Raw genomic sequence first — 13,442 nt, 5'->3', positions numbered from 1 at the left:
TTTTACAAGAAGGATGCTGTGCAAAATGCTTGTACCTAATGAAGTGTCCTAACTCTTTGTTGTCCTATCTGTGTTCAACGTGTACTTCCTGTCCTCCACTCCCAGCCTACATCCCGACTCCCATTTACTTTGGCGCCGTGATCGACACCACGTGCATGTTGTGGCAGCAGGACTGCGGCGTGCACGGCTCGTGTTGGGAGTATGACGTGACGTCGTTGCGCTTCGTGTACTTCGGCCTGGCCGCCAGCCTCAAGTTCCTGGGCTTCATCTTCATCTTCCTGACGTGGTACTCCATCAAGTATAGGGAGGAGCGCGTGGAGCGCTGGCTGAAGCACCACCTGTCGCCCGTTGACACGGTGGGCAGTCTTGTGTGTCACCCGGGGGGCCACAAGGGCCATGCCCGCACACGCTCCTGCCCCGTCAACATACCCAGGAGCGACCACGCCGTTCACCCTGCTGGCATCCCGCCACGCGCCGGAGTCCTCAACCGTGGTGTCAGCACTCAGAGTTGCCCAGGAAATGAGTTGAAAGCAATAACCCCGCCCCCTCCCGCCGTTGTACCTCCACCTGCCCCGGCCCGCTCTTTGGAGCACGTCTCAGTCCGGGTCTGACTTTCACTTTTAAGAGGCGGACCAGAAGCCAATCAGCTCCGGACCTAAGGGGCAGTGGGCGGTGCCAACGATGGCGAGGGAGCCTCGTCCTGATGGATCTCTGCTTATTGAGCCGCCATGGCGTCCATTGCTCTTGATGCTCCGCCCCCTTCAACTGGGCTTCATGTGCCTTGTGTCACCTCACAGCGCCCGCACTCCCTCTGGTGGACTGTGGCCCCGCCTACACATACCTCAATTCAAACTGCCCCCACACCTTTGCCCCCACCCCTTTTCCCTGCTGCATTTGGTTCCGTCACCTTGAAGACTGGCGAGGACTTGACGGCCATTTTGAAGACTCTTAACTGACTGGCTATGAAGCTCCATCCCCACCATCCCTGCCTGACACAATGACATAATGGCACAATGAAGGCAGGAAGTGTTACACACACACGTGAGGAGATTAATGGTTGAACCTGGAAAAAAAAGTGAATGTTTTAGTATTCCTGTCCATCCTCTTTTTGATTCACTTCCTGTCGTCTTCACGGGCACATACACGCACGGTTTATTAACTCGCTGGCGTTCGTCAAATCTGGGCGTCACAAGCCGCAGGGTCACTAAAGTAGGTGCTGTCACACTCTGGCTAGCTGGTCTTTATCAAAAACACATCCTCTGCTGATTGGTTGAGCTGCCTTGACGTCACATTATGCAGCATTCAGTCAGTCTTGCCCATGTGGCGACACCTGCTGGTAACACGTACAACTGCAACTAAAAAACATGCTGTGTCTCAAATGGAATACTTGTGTCAGTACACTTCAGTAAGTATGCTGTGTACACTGCGTGCTTAGTTTCTGATTGTGTGAATTGTGACAGCGTACAATAGTACTGTCACAAATCCATTACTGTTATTGTAGCGGAATTGACGACAATAATAGTTACCTTCTCTTCTTTTTATGGTGAATTGCAGCCGCTGAAGTTAGTCCACCCCCCTTCCACTACGTTACCAAGATGGCGTCTATTGAGGGTGCTGAGTGTCCAGCGCTGAGCACTCACTATCTTGACGACAGTGACATGCACTCAAGAAATTGTAATGTATGTAAGTACATACTTATGCACTCAAGTGACTTAGTGTAAGTACACACTTGGCACTCAAGTGACTAAGTACATACGTATACACTCAAGAGACTAAGTGTTAAGTACACGATTGTGTACTTAAGACTTAAGTTCAAGTACACACTTGGGCACCCAAAACAGTGAATGTACAGTCAAAGACTAAGTGTACAATAAGTTATACAGTCAAAGGACTACGTGTAAGTGCACACTTGTGTACACAATAGGTTTACGTAAACACTTATGCACCCAAACGAGTGAGCGGAAGTACACGCGTATGCACTCAAAAGACTAAATCTAAGTTGACTAGGGGAAAGTACGCACTTATGCACGGAAACGACTTAAGTGTGACTAAGTACACACACTGGTGTACGCACACACTTACGCACTCAAAAGAGTTGAGTTTAAGTAGACCCTTGTGTGCTCAAGACTCAGTGTACAGTAAGTGCACACTTATGCACTAAAAATACTAATTGTAAGTACACTTATGTATGCATAAGACTAGGTGTAAGTACACACTTGTGTACTTAAGACTGTGTACTGTAGGTACACACTTATGCAGTCAATGGACTTAAGTGTAAGTACTCACTTGTGCACTCAAAAGGCCTAAGTGTAAGTATGCACTTAAAAGAAAAGTGAAAGTACAAACTTATGCATTCAAGAAGCTGAGTAAAAATACACGTATGCACTCAAAAGACTAAATGAAAGTATGCACTCAAGAAGCAAAGTGAAAGTACACACTTATGCACTCAAAAGACTAAGTGCAAGTACACAAGTGCACCAGTTGAGACACAGCCTGAGACTTTGTGTCTTTCACAAGTCACGAATGATTCGATGAGAGCATTTCCGTGTAAAAGAAGTAAGACAGACATCATTCCTAGTTTCCCGCCAAAATGAGTCATGTGACCATCAGGCTAATGAACATACGGCGCTAGAAGCAATTTCGAATCAAAATTTTTATTCTTATCAGTATTGTTTCTTTTACAAGATCATGTCTTCTTGGTCTGTCAGTAAAATGTGAACAAAGAATAAAAGTGTTTGTGTCTATATTTGTTGATTCATCACATTTTTTTCTTTTTGTAAAAACACGAGCAGGTCACGAAGACAACGTCACACGTCTTCACCTTCTTGACACTTTTATTTTGGAAAGGCTGCGCATTTCTTGTGGAGGGGGAGCGTCTGACTGGCCTCAGCATCTTCCTTTCATGCGGAGCAAAGCGTATCTTCTCTAATAGCTTATCGAGGACGTCAACATGGCTTCATTGACCTCTTCTAATTCCTCTAGCGTTCTTGTGTGCGACATTCAAATGTAAAAAAGCGTAAGGCGCAGTTTTCCTTTCAAAGCGGACCAATAACTTCCTCTGACGACATCCTGGCAGAAAGAGAAAAATGTCGAAGACGTAATCATCAGTAAGGAATGCCGTCCCAGCATGCATCAGTGCTACCTTAAAAGAGTCCTTGTTTGTCGTCCAGGTCCTCGTCAGTGTCTGAAAGCACAAGAAGCATACGTGAGCTGTTGTCACACCAACTTGCACTAGGGGGCGCTGACCTGCCACGGACTCGGGCGGCGAGTAGAACTGCCCGTCAGACATGGGACCGGGACACAAGAGAGGCGCTCGCTCGCTAGCGTCCAAGAAGGACTGGAACCCTGTGAGGAGAGAAGATGAGGTGGCTTAGTCGACAGTAGTACATTGTGGTCTTTATACGAGAAGGGAGCGACGGTGTCACTCACTGTTGTCATCTTCTGCCTCCTGAGGAAGAACCTTGAAGTCCAGCAGCCATGTTTCTATCCAGGCCAGAACGAAGGAGATGATGGGCAGCAGGTACCCAAAAGCTCCCTGAGACAGCAGCTGAAGCACAGGAAGATAAACATTTCATTTGGTTCCATTTGAAAGAGCAGCACCCATCCAGACATGTAAGTGAAATTATAACGGGCATGGCCATATGCCATAATCCGGGTTTGGTATGTTTATTGTGGGTACAATAAGGGAATAACATTATTTATTTTTTTAAATGAACAGAGCATTAATATAAAATATGTTCACCATTAAAATTTGCAGCTTCCCCCCCCCCTAATAACACATTTATTCTTGAAAAATTAGGAGCTTTTTTTTGTAAAATGTTCACTTTTATTCCTCAAAATGGTTTTTTGTCTAAAATGACTTTTCTCGTAAAACCTCAGTATTTTCTCATAGAAATACAACTTTATAAACTTTTCATTATCTTTTTTTTCTTCCTGTCCAATCCAATCCACTTTATTTGTGTAGCACATTTCTAAAAACAATAGAAGTTTCACAAAGTGCTGCACAGAAGTTAAGACATACATACTAGAAGAGTCAGTAATATAAAACATTTAACTATGAATGAGTAAATACATAAAATACATCAGAGAAAATAAAATAGACTAAAATCACAACTCTTATGCTGGTTTGAAAGCCAAAGAGTAAAAAAAATGTTTTAAGACGTGATTTAAAAGTCATTAAAGAGGGAGCAGTCCGAATAACAACAGGGATATTATTCCAAAGTTTTGGAGGCACAGCAGAAAATGCACAATCACCTCTGGATTTTAAAAAGGTTTTTGGGACGACAAGAAGAAACTGATCAGCTCACCTAATACTGTCCCTCACCTAATACTGGTTGGGCAATCTGTAAAATGCAATTACAGGGGCAACGTAGCTCGGTTGGTAGAGCGGCTGTGCCAGCAACCTGAGGGTTCTAGGTTCGATCCCCGCTTCTGCCATCCTAGGTACAGCTGTTGTGTCATTGAGCAAGACACTTCACCCACCTGCTCCCAGTGCCACTCACACTGGGTTAAAAAATATAACTTGGATAATAGGTTTCACTATGTAAAGTGCTTTGAGTCACTAGAGAAAAGCGCTACATAAATATAATTCACTTCACAGTTACCAATGCATGTACCGTTACACCCATATTAAAAGGTGTAGACCAGACTTGTCTTCACTGGTTTAAATGTAACTTAGATATTGGGTTTCACTCTGTAAAGCGCTTTGAGTCACTAGAGAAAAAGCGCTATATAAATATAATTCACTTCACTTCACCTGGGCAATTTAAGGCCCGGGAGTTGAGCTTTTCAATCTGGCCCGCCGGACATTCCCAAATAATTATTTTAGACCTTTAAGATGGAAACTGTAGCTGCCATTATGATGTGCAGTGATGTTTTCAAATGACCGTAAATCTTGAACTATACAAAGTATTTCAATGGTTGGAATCTGCGCTTTTGCATGATATACTAGTTACTATGGCAATCTACGTCACAGCAGATCAGACAAGGCACCAAGCAGTGTGGGTGGGGAGCGTTTCCACAGAGTCTTTCCAGAGCGGCCAGCCTGAAATGCGGGTGGAGATTTTTACAACAAAGTTCTAAAGCTTAGTTATATATCAGATTTTTTTTTACCCTTTGCGTTCATATTTTGTTGTTTCTTGCATTTTTGTTGCGTTTCACTTGATTGTAAAATGTGTCGATCGAGAGGGGGTGTGACGTTCATATGTTGTCAATATTCAGTGTTTTATCGGTCATAGTTAATATTGTAAATCACACATTCTTTATTTTCATGTACATTCTGGGTGTCTCTTTCAGTAAAAAAAAAGTAAAGTTCCATTCCGTTTTTAAAGGCGGTCTTTCATAACGTTTTTAGCTTTCAATCAGACATTATTGTGAGGTTTTGTATTACCGGTAGTGTTCCTAAAAACCAGGTATAACTACCCCCAGACACTTTTTTTTCCTCCCCCGAGTCTAAATAATTGCCCAGGCCTGAACTAGACGGAGGTGTATATTGCTAAATTAACTACAACAACTAGCATCTTTCGGTACTTTTCTAAATAAAGGGGACCACAAAAAATGTCATTATTGGCTTTATTTTAACAAAAAATCTTAGGGTACATTAAACATATATTTCTTATTGCAAGTTTGTCTTTAAATAAAATAGTGAACATACAAGACAACTTTTCTTTAGTAGTACGGTAAGTAAGCAAACAAAGGCTCCTAATTTAGCTGCTGACATATGCAGTAACATCCATCCATTTTCTACCGCTTGTCCCTTTCGATACCAAGTAGTTACAGGATCATACATTGGTCCAGAGTTGGGACCCGGGGTGGACCGCACGCCTGTGCATCGGTTGGGGACGTCGCTGCGCTACTGACCTGTCTCCGCTCGGGATGGTCTCCTGCTGGCCCCACTATAGACTAGACTCTCACTGTTATGTGGATCCACTAGGGACTGTACTTAGAGGGGGGGTTAGCCACATATGCGGTCCTCTCCAAGGTTTCTCATAGTCATTCCCATCGACGTCCCTTGTGTGGGCTCTGTGCCGAGGATGTCGTTGTGGCTTGTGCAGCCTTTTGAGACTTTTGTGATTTAGGGCTATATAAATAAACATTGATTGATTGATTGATATTCAAAGTCCTCATGTGTCCAGGGACATATTTCCTGAGTTTATAAACATAATATACATTTTTTTTTTTTAAATGAAAGAAGATTTTGTAATGCCAAAAAATATTGACGTAATCATAGTAGTATCGACTAGATACGCTCCTTTACTTGGTATCATTACAGTGGGCTCTGTACCGAGGATGTCGTTGTGGCTTGTACAGCCCTTTGAGACACTTGTGATTTAGGGCTGTATAAATAAACATTGATTGATTGATTGATTGATGGATGTTAGGTGTAGATCCACCAATGGCGTTTGTTTACATTGTGACGCCGGTGAGCTACGGTGTGTAGTGAAGCATGTTTAGCTAGTCCTCGTCCTGCAGGGAGGATACTTGTAAGAAACGTACTTTATTTGTCGCCATGGAGACCAGGATTAGTGATTTAGAAGTAGCTAAAACACTGCAGACTGCGGATGGACTTTAGCCATGTCTTAAAGCACCTCTTCCTGAGGGCGTTTCAGTGTTATAACTTCCCCTTTATCGTTAGTTTTTAAGCCAAAATGCGTCCGTTCTCCCTTTTCTGTCTACACACTGTGTCTGCTTGCAAGTACGCCGTGTGTGTGCGCTGTCGAACATGCTCGTCACATGCAATGACACAACGTGACGATGACGGTGGTATTGTACAGAATACGATTGATTATTTTCGCGGTACTATACTAGTACCGGTATACCGTACAACCCTACTTAGAAGAAAAGGATCTGGGAGGACTCTGCCCTCCTAAAAGGGAGAATCCTAACACAAGTGACTAACATTTGCAAAGAGCATTTTGGCTTTGGAAGTGGAACGGTTCGAATCGGTGGAAAAATGTGGCACTAATAACACTTTTTAATAGAGAATAAGTGTTACGGAAATATATAAAAATAGATGGCCCGATTGTCCTGAATAGGTGGAACGTTTTGATGGAGAAACGGTTGGAAAATGTGGGAAATTTGAGCATTTATCCGTTCATCTTTTGATAGGGAAAAATCCGGGAAAATGTGGAATTCCTGGTAAGGTGGTAATATTCCAAATGAATCATGAGTGAGTCAGCGTACCTTGGATAAAATGACTTTGACAATCAGGAAGGCGCAGCAGAGCGCGGTGGTGATCTGTCAGACACAATCAGAAGTCAGCATGTGACCTTTTTAACGTAAACAAGTATGTTGTACGTCAATAATGAAGGGAGTGGTCAGCACTGACCGCTATGGCCCACCAGTGACGCAGCCTGCAGACGGCGTAGGCCAGGATGAGCGAGGCGAACCTGAACACGGCCAGCAGCTGTGAGGAGGCAAGCGACAGGAAGTGAGTGTGTCGTGGTCACCTGTTCTCGTAAAGGCGGTCTTACAAAAATGTCAAAGAAGGAGGCGTGGTAGTCGTAATGGAGGACTTCTTGATCCAGCTGCTTGGGAATGCCGCCGTTCACCTGGTGCATAAGAGCAGTTGTCATTAAAAACCAACCCCAGCGCGACGTTTAAATCCCATTTTGTTTTCTCACGTTGAGCTCGATGATCCACAGCAAGGTGATGAACAGAAGGTCAAAGGTGACAAAGAGGCAGAAGGTCCTCCTGACGTCTGAGATGCACTTCTTCTCCACCGCCTCATACGAGTCCACGCGCGCTGACATGGACGTGGAGTTGACCACCACGCGGACCCCCTGCCTGGAGTCGGCGCTGCTGCTGCATCGGCTCTCCATCTTTTGACCACGCCCCTTCTGGCAGTGTCGGCCCCGCCCGCTGGTGTTTTGTGAGGAAGTGGCTCAACGTGCTCTTTTTTGGGTGAGCTGAATGTGACCTGGCGCCATCTGTAGGCTGCAGGAGAAACACACGCCAACGTGTCATGACAAAAGAGCATAGCACTTACTTCCCATACAATCACACCATGTGATTTCGCAATGCTTTGTGGGGCCCCGGTAGCCATTTTTGTTGGCCAAAGCTTTTGTTTACATGGCTGTACAGTACCCATGCTAATGTGAAAGAGAGCAACAAACTGGAGGAAGTAAGTCATATAATATTTTTTTTAAACTTCCAACGCTTTAAATTCTTCAACAGCTTCAGACCTATTCGTACATATAAAGTTGGCATATATTTGTAATTTGCTTTATGTGTTTTATACTTTTTGTAAAAAAACCAAAACGAGCATTTTTTATGATGGGAAAAACAAAATATGCATAGTTTCCAAAAACAAGTTGCAAAGTGGAATAGCTTAGATGAGGTAATTACAGCCTTAAATAGGTCAATATTTCATAACAACACTGATTTTGGTGCATTATTTTTGAACAATGAGTTTTTTCTAAAAACCTACTATCCTGCCTTAGCCGATAAACAGACATGCTCAAAAGTGTCATAAGTAAGTCTCATATGTCACCAGTGAGGAAGAACCATGGCGGGAGGAACAAGCTGTGGTGTGGACCAAACCATTATACACACTACCGTTCAAAAGTTTGGGGTCACCCAAACAATTTTGTGGAATAGCCTTCATTTCTAAGAACAAGAATAGACTGTCGAGTTTCAGATGAAAGTTCTCTTTTTTCTGGCCATTTTGAGCGTTTAATTGACCCCACAAATGTGATGCTCCAGAAACTCAATCTGCTCAAAGGAAGGTCAGTTTTGTAGCTTCTGTAACGAGCTAAAGTGTTTTCAGATGTGTGAACATGATTGCACAAAGGTTTTCTAATCATCAATTAGCTTTCTGAGCCAATGAGCAAACACATTGTACCATTAGAACACTGGAGTGATAGTTGCTGGAAATGGGCCTCTATACACCTATGTAGATATTGCACCAAAAACCAGACATTTGCAGCTAGAATAGTCATTTACCACATTAGCAATGTATAGAGTGTATTTCTTTAAAGTTAAGACTAGTTTAAAGTTATCTTCATTGAAAAGTACAGTGCTTTTCCTTAAAAAATAAGGACATTTCAATGTGACCCCAAACTTTTGAACGGTAGTGTGTGTGTATATATATATATATATATATATATATATATATATATATATATATATATATATATATATATATATATATATATATATATATATATATATATATATATATATATATATATAATGTGTATATACAAAACCCAAAACCAGTGAAGTTGGCACGTTGTGTAATTCGTAAATAAAAACAGAATACAATGATTTGCAATTCCTTTTCAACTTATATTCAATTGAATAAACTGCAAAGACAAGATATTTCATGTTCTCACTGAGAAGCTTCTTTTTTTTGTTGCAAATACTCATTAACTTAGAATTTAGCAGCAACACATTGCAAAAAAGTTGGCACAGGGGCATTTTTACCACTGTGTTACATGGCCTTTCCTTTTAACAACACTCAGTAAACATTTGGGAACTGAGGAGACCCATTTTTGAAGCTTTTCAGGTGGAATTCTTTCCCATTCTTGCTTGATGCACAGTTTAAGTTGTTCAACAGTCCGTGGTCTGCGTTGTCGTATTTGACGCTTCATAATGCGCCACACATTTTCAATGGGAGACAGGTCTGGACTACAGGCAGGCCAGTCTAGTACCCGCACAATTTAACTTTGAAGCCACGCTGTTATAACACGTGCAGAATATGGCTTGGCATTGTCTTGCTGAAATAAGCAGGGGCGTCCATGAAAAAGACGTTGATTGGATGGCAACATATGTTGCTCCAAAAACTGTATGCACCTTTCAGTATTAATAGTGCCTTCACAGATGTGTAAGTTACCCATGCCTTGGGCACTAATACACCCCCATACCATTAAGATGCTGGATTTTGAACTTTGCGCCTATAACAGTCCGGATGGTTCTTTTCCTCTTTGGTCCGGAGGACACGACGTCCACGGTTTCCAAAAACTATTTGAAATGTGGACTCGTCAGACCACAGAACACTTTTCCACTTTGTATCAGTCCATCTTAGATGAGCTCGGGCCCAGCGAAGCCGGCTGCGTTTCTGGGTGTTGTTGATAAATGGCTTTCGCTTTGCATAGTAGAGTTTTAACTTGCACTTACAGATGTAGCGACAAACTGTAGTTACTGACAGTGGTTTTCTGAAGTGTTCCTGAGCCCATGTGTTGATATCCTTTACACACTGATGTCGGTTTTTGATGCAGTACCATCTAAGGGATCGAAGGTCACGGGCATTCAATGTTGGTTTTTCGACCTTGCTGCTTACGTGCAGTGATTTCTCCAGATTCTCTGAACCTTTAGATGATGGTTAGCTGATAGTTAGATGATAGCTTAGTTCCTTGGCTTTGCTTTCACTGCTGGAAATTAGAAAAATCTCACAAAATCCTTATTTTCCCCTGAAGCGATCATGACAAAGATTGCGGCAGTTAACAATGCTGCACGTTTGCACCATCTTTGGAGCTTACTAAAAAAAATTAAACTTTAGCACAGAGTCTTGCATTCATTCAGCCATGTAAATACGCTATTATGAGGACCAGTACGACGCACAACGCATTGCCTTTACTACGTCACACTTTCAAGCCCTATTGCTTGTATTCCGACAAGTGATTTCTTCCCGGAAGTAAAAACTAGTGGTGGTCAACCAAGCTAAGATGGCTGTTGTACAGCAAGCAGCCTGCGAACTGAGTACACAAGGGGTCTATATAATCCTGCAAAAAGCAGATATGAGCAAAAAATCCAACTATGCAATTGAATAGCTCCCTATAATTTATCCCCAAAAAAAAGTGGCTGTGGAGAGGGAAGTTTGGGTTTCCCTGCTTAGGCTGCTGCCCCCACGACCCGACCTCGGATAAGCGGAAGAAGATGGATGGATGGATGGATGATAACACCCGAATAAGTTTTTCAACTTGTTTAAGTCAGGGTCCACGTTAATCAATCAATTCCCTCTATGAAATGGTAAAAATAGAGATAAAGGCATCATGAAATTACAAAAAGCTGAGAAGTTTATATTAATAATGAATTTTTAAAAAAACGGTATATGTATGTATGCATGCATGCTTTGGAGCCCCTGCCTGGAAAGAAAATAATGTTTGCCTTGGTGCCCTTCTAACTTGCCTTGGTGCCCTAAAATATGAGCCCTCCTTTAAGGCAACACTTGCCTTGACCTTAAAAAGTTAAAATTCGAGGCCTGTAAAAGTATATCAAAGAAACCTTTAACAGAGTGGTCACTTCAAACTTGTGCATTCTTTGGTTATGCTCCCTTGGACTGGAACGTGTGGTACTTTTGTTGTCTTGTTTCATCAAATCCTGCACTCTTCCGCCCTTCTTGATTACCTCTCGAGGAAGTCATTCTGGAATCGGTTGCCATCTCACATTAATCTCTCACAAGCAAATTGTCATTCAAGACAGATTCGAAGATACACCTATTGCAGCTGCCCACATGACGTGAATTTTTAATACTGGGTTTAACTAGCTTATTTTATCTTATGTTGTATTTTTCCTTTGTATAATGTTTGGTGATGTATGTATTCTTTGTATTTTTATTTTGTATGCTCCTATATGGACCCCAGGAAGACTAGCAGTCGCCTTGGCGTCAGCTAATGGGGATCCATTCAATAAACAAACTCTGGAAACACGTTGATCCTTTTTGCGATTTAATCGGTCCGTACAGCAAAAAACAACGCAAGCATAGGGCATTTTTCTACAAGAAAGGCTAAATGGCGCCTCTTACCCGCTTGACCACCACGCGTATTCAATGAGCCCGACGTGAGCAAGGCGTGACGTCATTTTGAATCCAAGCAATAGAGCAGTGGTTCTTAACCTGGGTTCGATCGAACCCTAGGGGTTCGGTGAGTCGGCCTCAGGGGTTTGGCGGAGCCTCCACCGTGGAGGTCAAGGCACACCCGACTCATCGTGTAAATAACAACTTTTCCCTATCGGCGTACTATGGATACCCCCAAACAATGTTCCCTCTAATTTTCCATATGCGTGAGCAAACGCAAAAACTCCTTGAGCATTCAGTGGAGCACATGTGAGCAACATCAGACGTGCACATTCACTGTGGCCACACCAGCAGCACACCTGTCCCAAACCTGACTAAATAAGTTATAAATAAATAATGATGAATGGGTTATAGTTGTATAGCGCTTTTCTACCTTCAAGGAACTCAAAGCGCTTTGACAGTATTTCCACATTCACCCATTCACACACACATTCACACACTGATGGCGGGAGCTGCCATGCAAGGCGCTAACAAGCACCCATCAGGAGCAAGGGTGAAGTGTCTTGCCCAAGGACACAACGGACGTGACTGGGATGGTAGAATGTGGGGATTGAACCCCAGTAACCAGCAACCCTCCGATTGCTGGCACAGCCACTCTACCAACTTCGCCACGCCGTTAAATGTTTTATTATAATCAAATGACAGCAGTCATTTCCATAGGATTATTTTCTAATATAAGTGTTTTGGCCCACTTACAATGACAATAACAAAACATATTGTTTTTTCAGGAGCTGTGTACTAGTATTGTATGTCTGGGTGGGGATCCTGCTTTGGAAATAATGTGAAACCCCTTTCAGATATCTCATTTAGTTCCCACTTAAACATTCACATGTTGCACAATGAGATGTAAACATGGGATCATGCGTACATTCCTGTAACTTTCTGTTTGTAAAATATATCTTTATTAGTATTTCTTTAATATAATAACATAATTTCATGATTAATATTTATAAATTAAGATTAAATTAAGAGTTATTTTTTTCACTGAAGAAGAGTTCGGTGAATAAGCATATGAAATTGGTGGGGTTCGGTACCTCCTACATAGGTTAAGAACCGCTGCAATATAGGGAGCGCTTGCTAGCTTAATTGCTATGATATGTTGTGATCTTTTAATCAGCCATTTGTCCGAATGTCATGTTTCTTTGTCATAATAATTTGTCATATATCATTTCAGAAACGTCAGTTAAGTGTTTTTCCATTTCTCAGCTTTCATTTGTGAGGTAAGGAGAAGAGATTCTTAAAAGACAACTTAACAGTAAATATTTTTCCAAACGTTTCTCATTACGCGCGCTCATTATGTCAATACAAGCATATTCTTATTATCATGTCCTTATCTTCATGAGGTAAACTTCAAAATAACAGGTGCACATTGAGGATGTTAGCTGGGTTTCGGTGGGCCGAAACGAAACTGAACAAACTCAAAAGATTCCATCGTCACGGTTTGACAGCAAACTAGAAGCTATAAATACGTTCAAACATCATATTTACCTTTTATAAGACGCTCGGCATTGCTGCCACATGCAACATGTCTTGATTGTGAAATAAATCCGGAGCAGGTTCAGCTCAATTTGAGCCCAAACGCAGCAAGCAGACACAAGAATCATTTGTTTCCGCCCTGGCTCGTGGATCGGAAGTGGGCACCGCG

The 13,442-nt window shown here is 42.4% G+C and overlaps 2 protein-coding genes across 6 annotated transcripts in view; one reads left to right on the top strand and one right to left on the bottom strand.

The window, feature by feature from the left end:
* The window catches only part of LOC133631054 (solute carrier organic anion transporter family member 5A1-like), a 20,379-nt gene extending 17,646 nt beyond the window's left edge, over nt 1-2,733 (top strand). For all 5 annotated transcript variants that reach the window (XM_062023062.1, XM_062023061.1, XM_062023058.1 and 2 more), the window contains one exon: nt 106-2,733. In XM_062023062.1, coding sequence (XP_061879046.1) covers nt 106-611 — 506 coding nt within the window. In that variant the 3' untranslated portion in view covers nt 612-2,733. The remainder of the gene's footprint in view (nt 1-105) is intronic.
* On the bottom strand, nt 2,639-13,442 carry stard3nl (STARD3 N-terminal like). The gene is made up of 9 exons (XM_062023063.1): nt 13,286-13,442; nt 7,623-7,935; nt 7,473-7,550; nt 7,328-7,405; nt 7,183-7,236; nt 3,430-3,547; nt 3,247-3,345; nt 3,143-3,184; nt 2,639-3,069 (listed from the first exon to the last, which is right to left on the bottom strand). The coding sequence occupies exons 2-8, from the start codon at nt 7,818-7,820 to the stop codon at nt 3,144-3,146; spliced, it is 666 nt and encodes a 221-aa protein (XP_061879047.1). The 5' UTR covers nt 7,821-7,935; nt 13,286-13,442; the 3' UTR covers nt 2,639-3,069; nt 3,143.

This window comes from Entelurus aequoreus, linkage group LG16, assembly GCF_033978785.1.
Source record: "Entelurus aequoreus isolate RoL-2023_Sb linkage group LG16, RoL_Eaeq_v1.1, whole genome shotgun sequence".
Classification (NCBI taxonomy): Eukaryota; Metazoa; Chordata; class Actinopteri; order Syngnathiformes; family Syngnathidae; genus Entelurus; species Entelurus aequoreus.
This window is presented reverse-complemented; position numbering and strand designations above follow the sequence as displayed.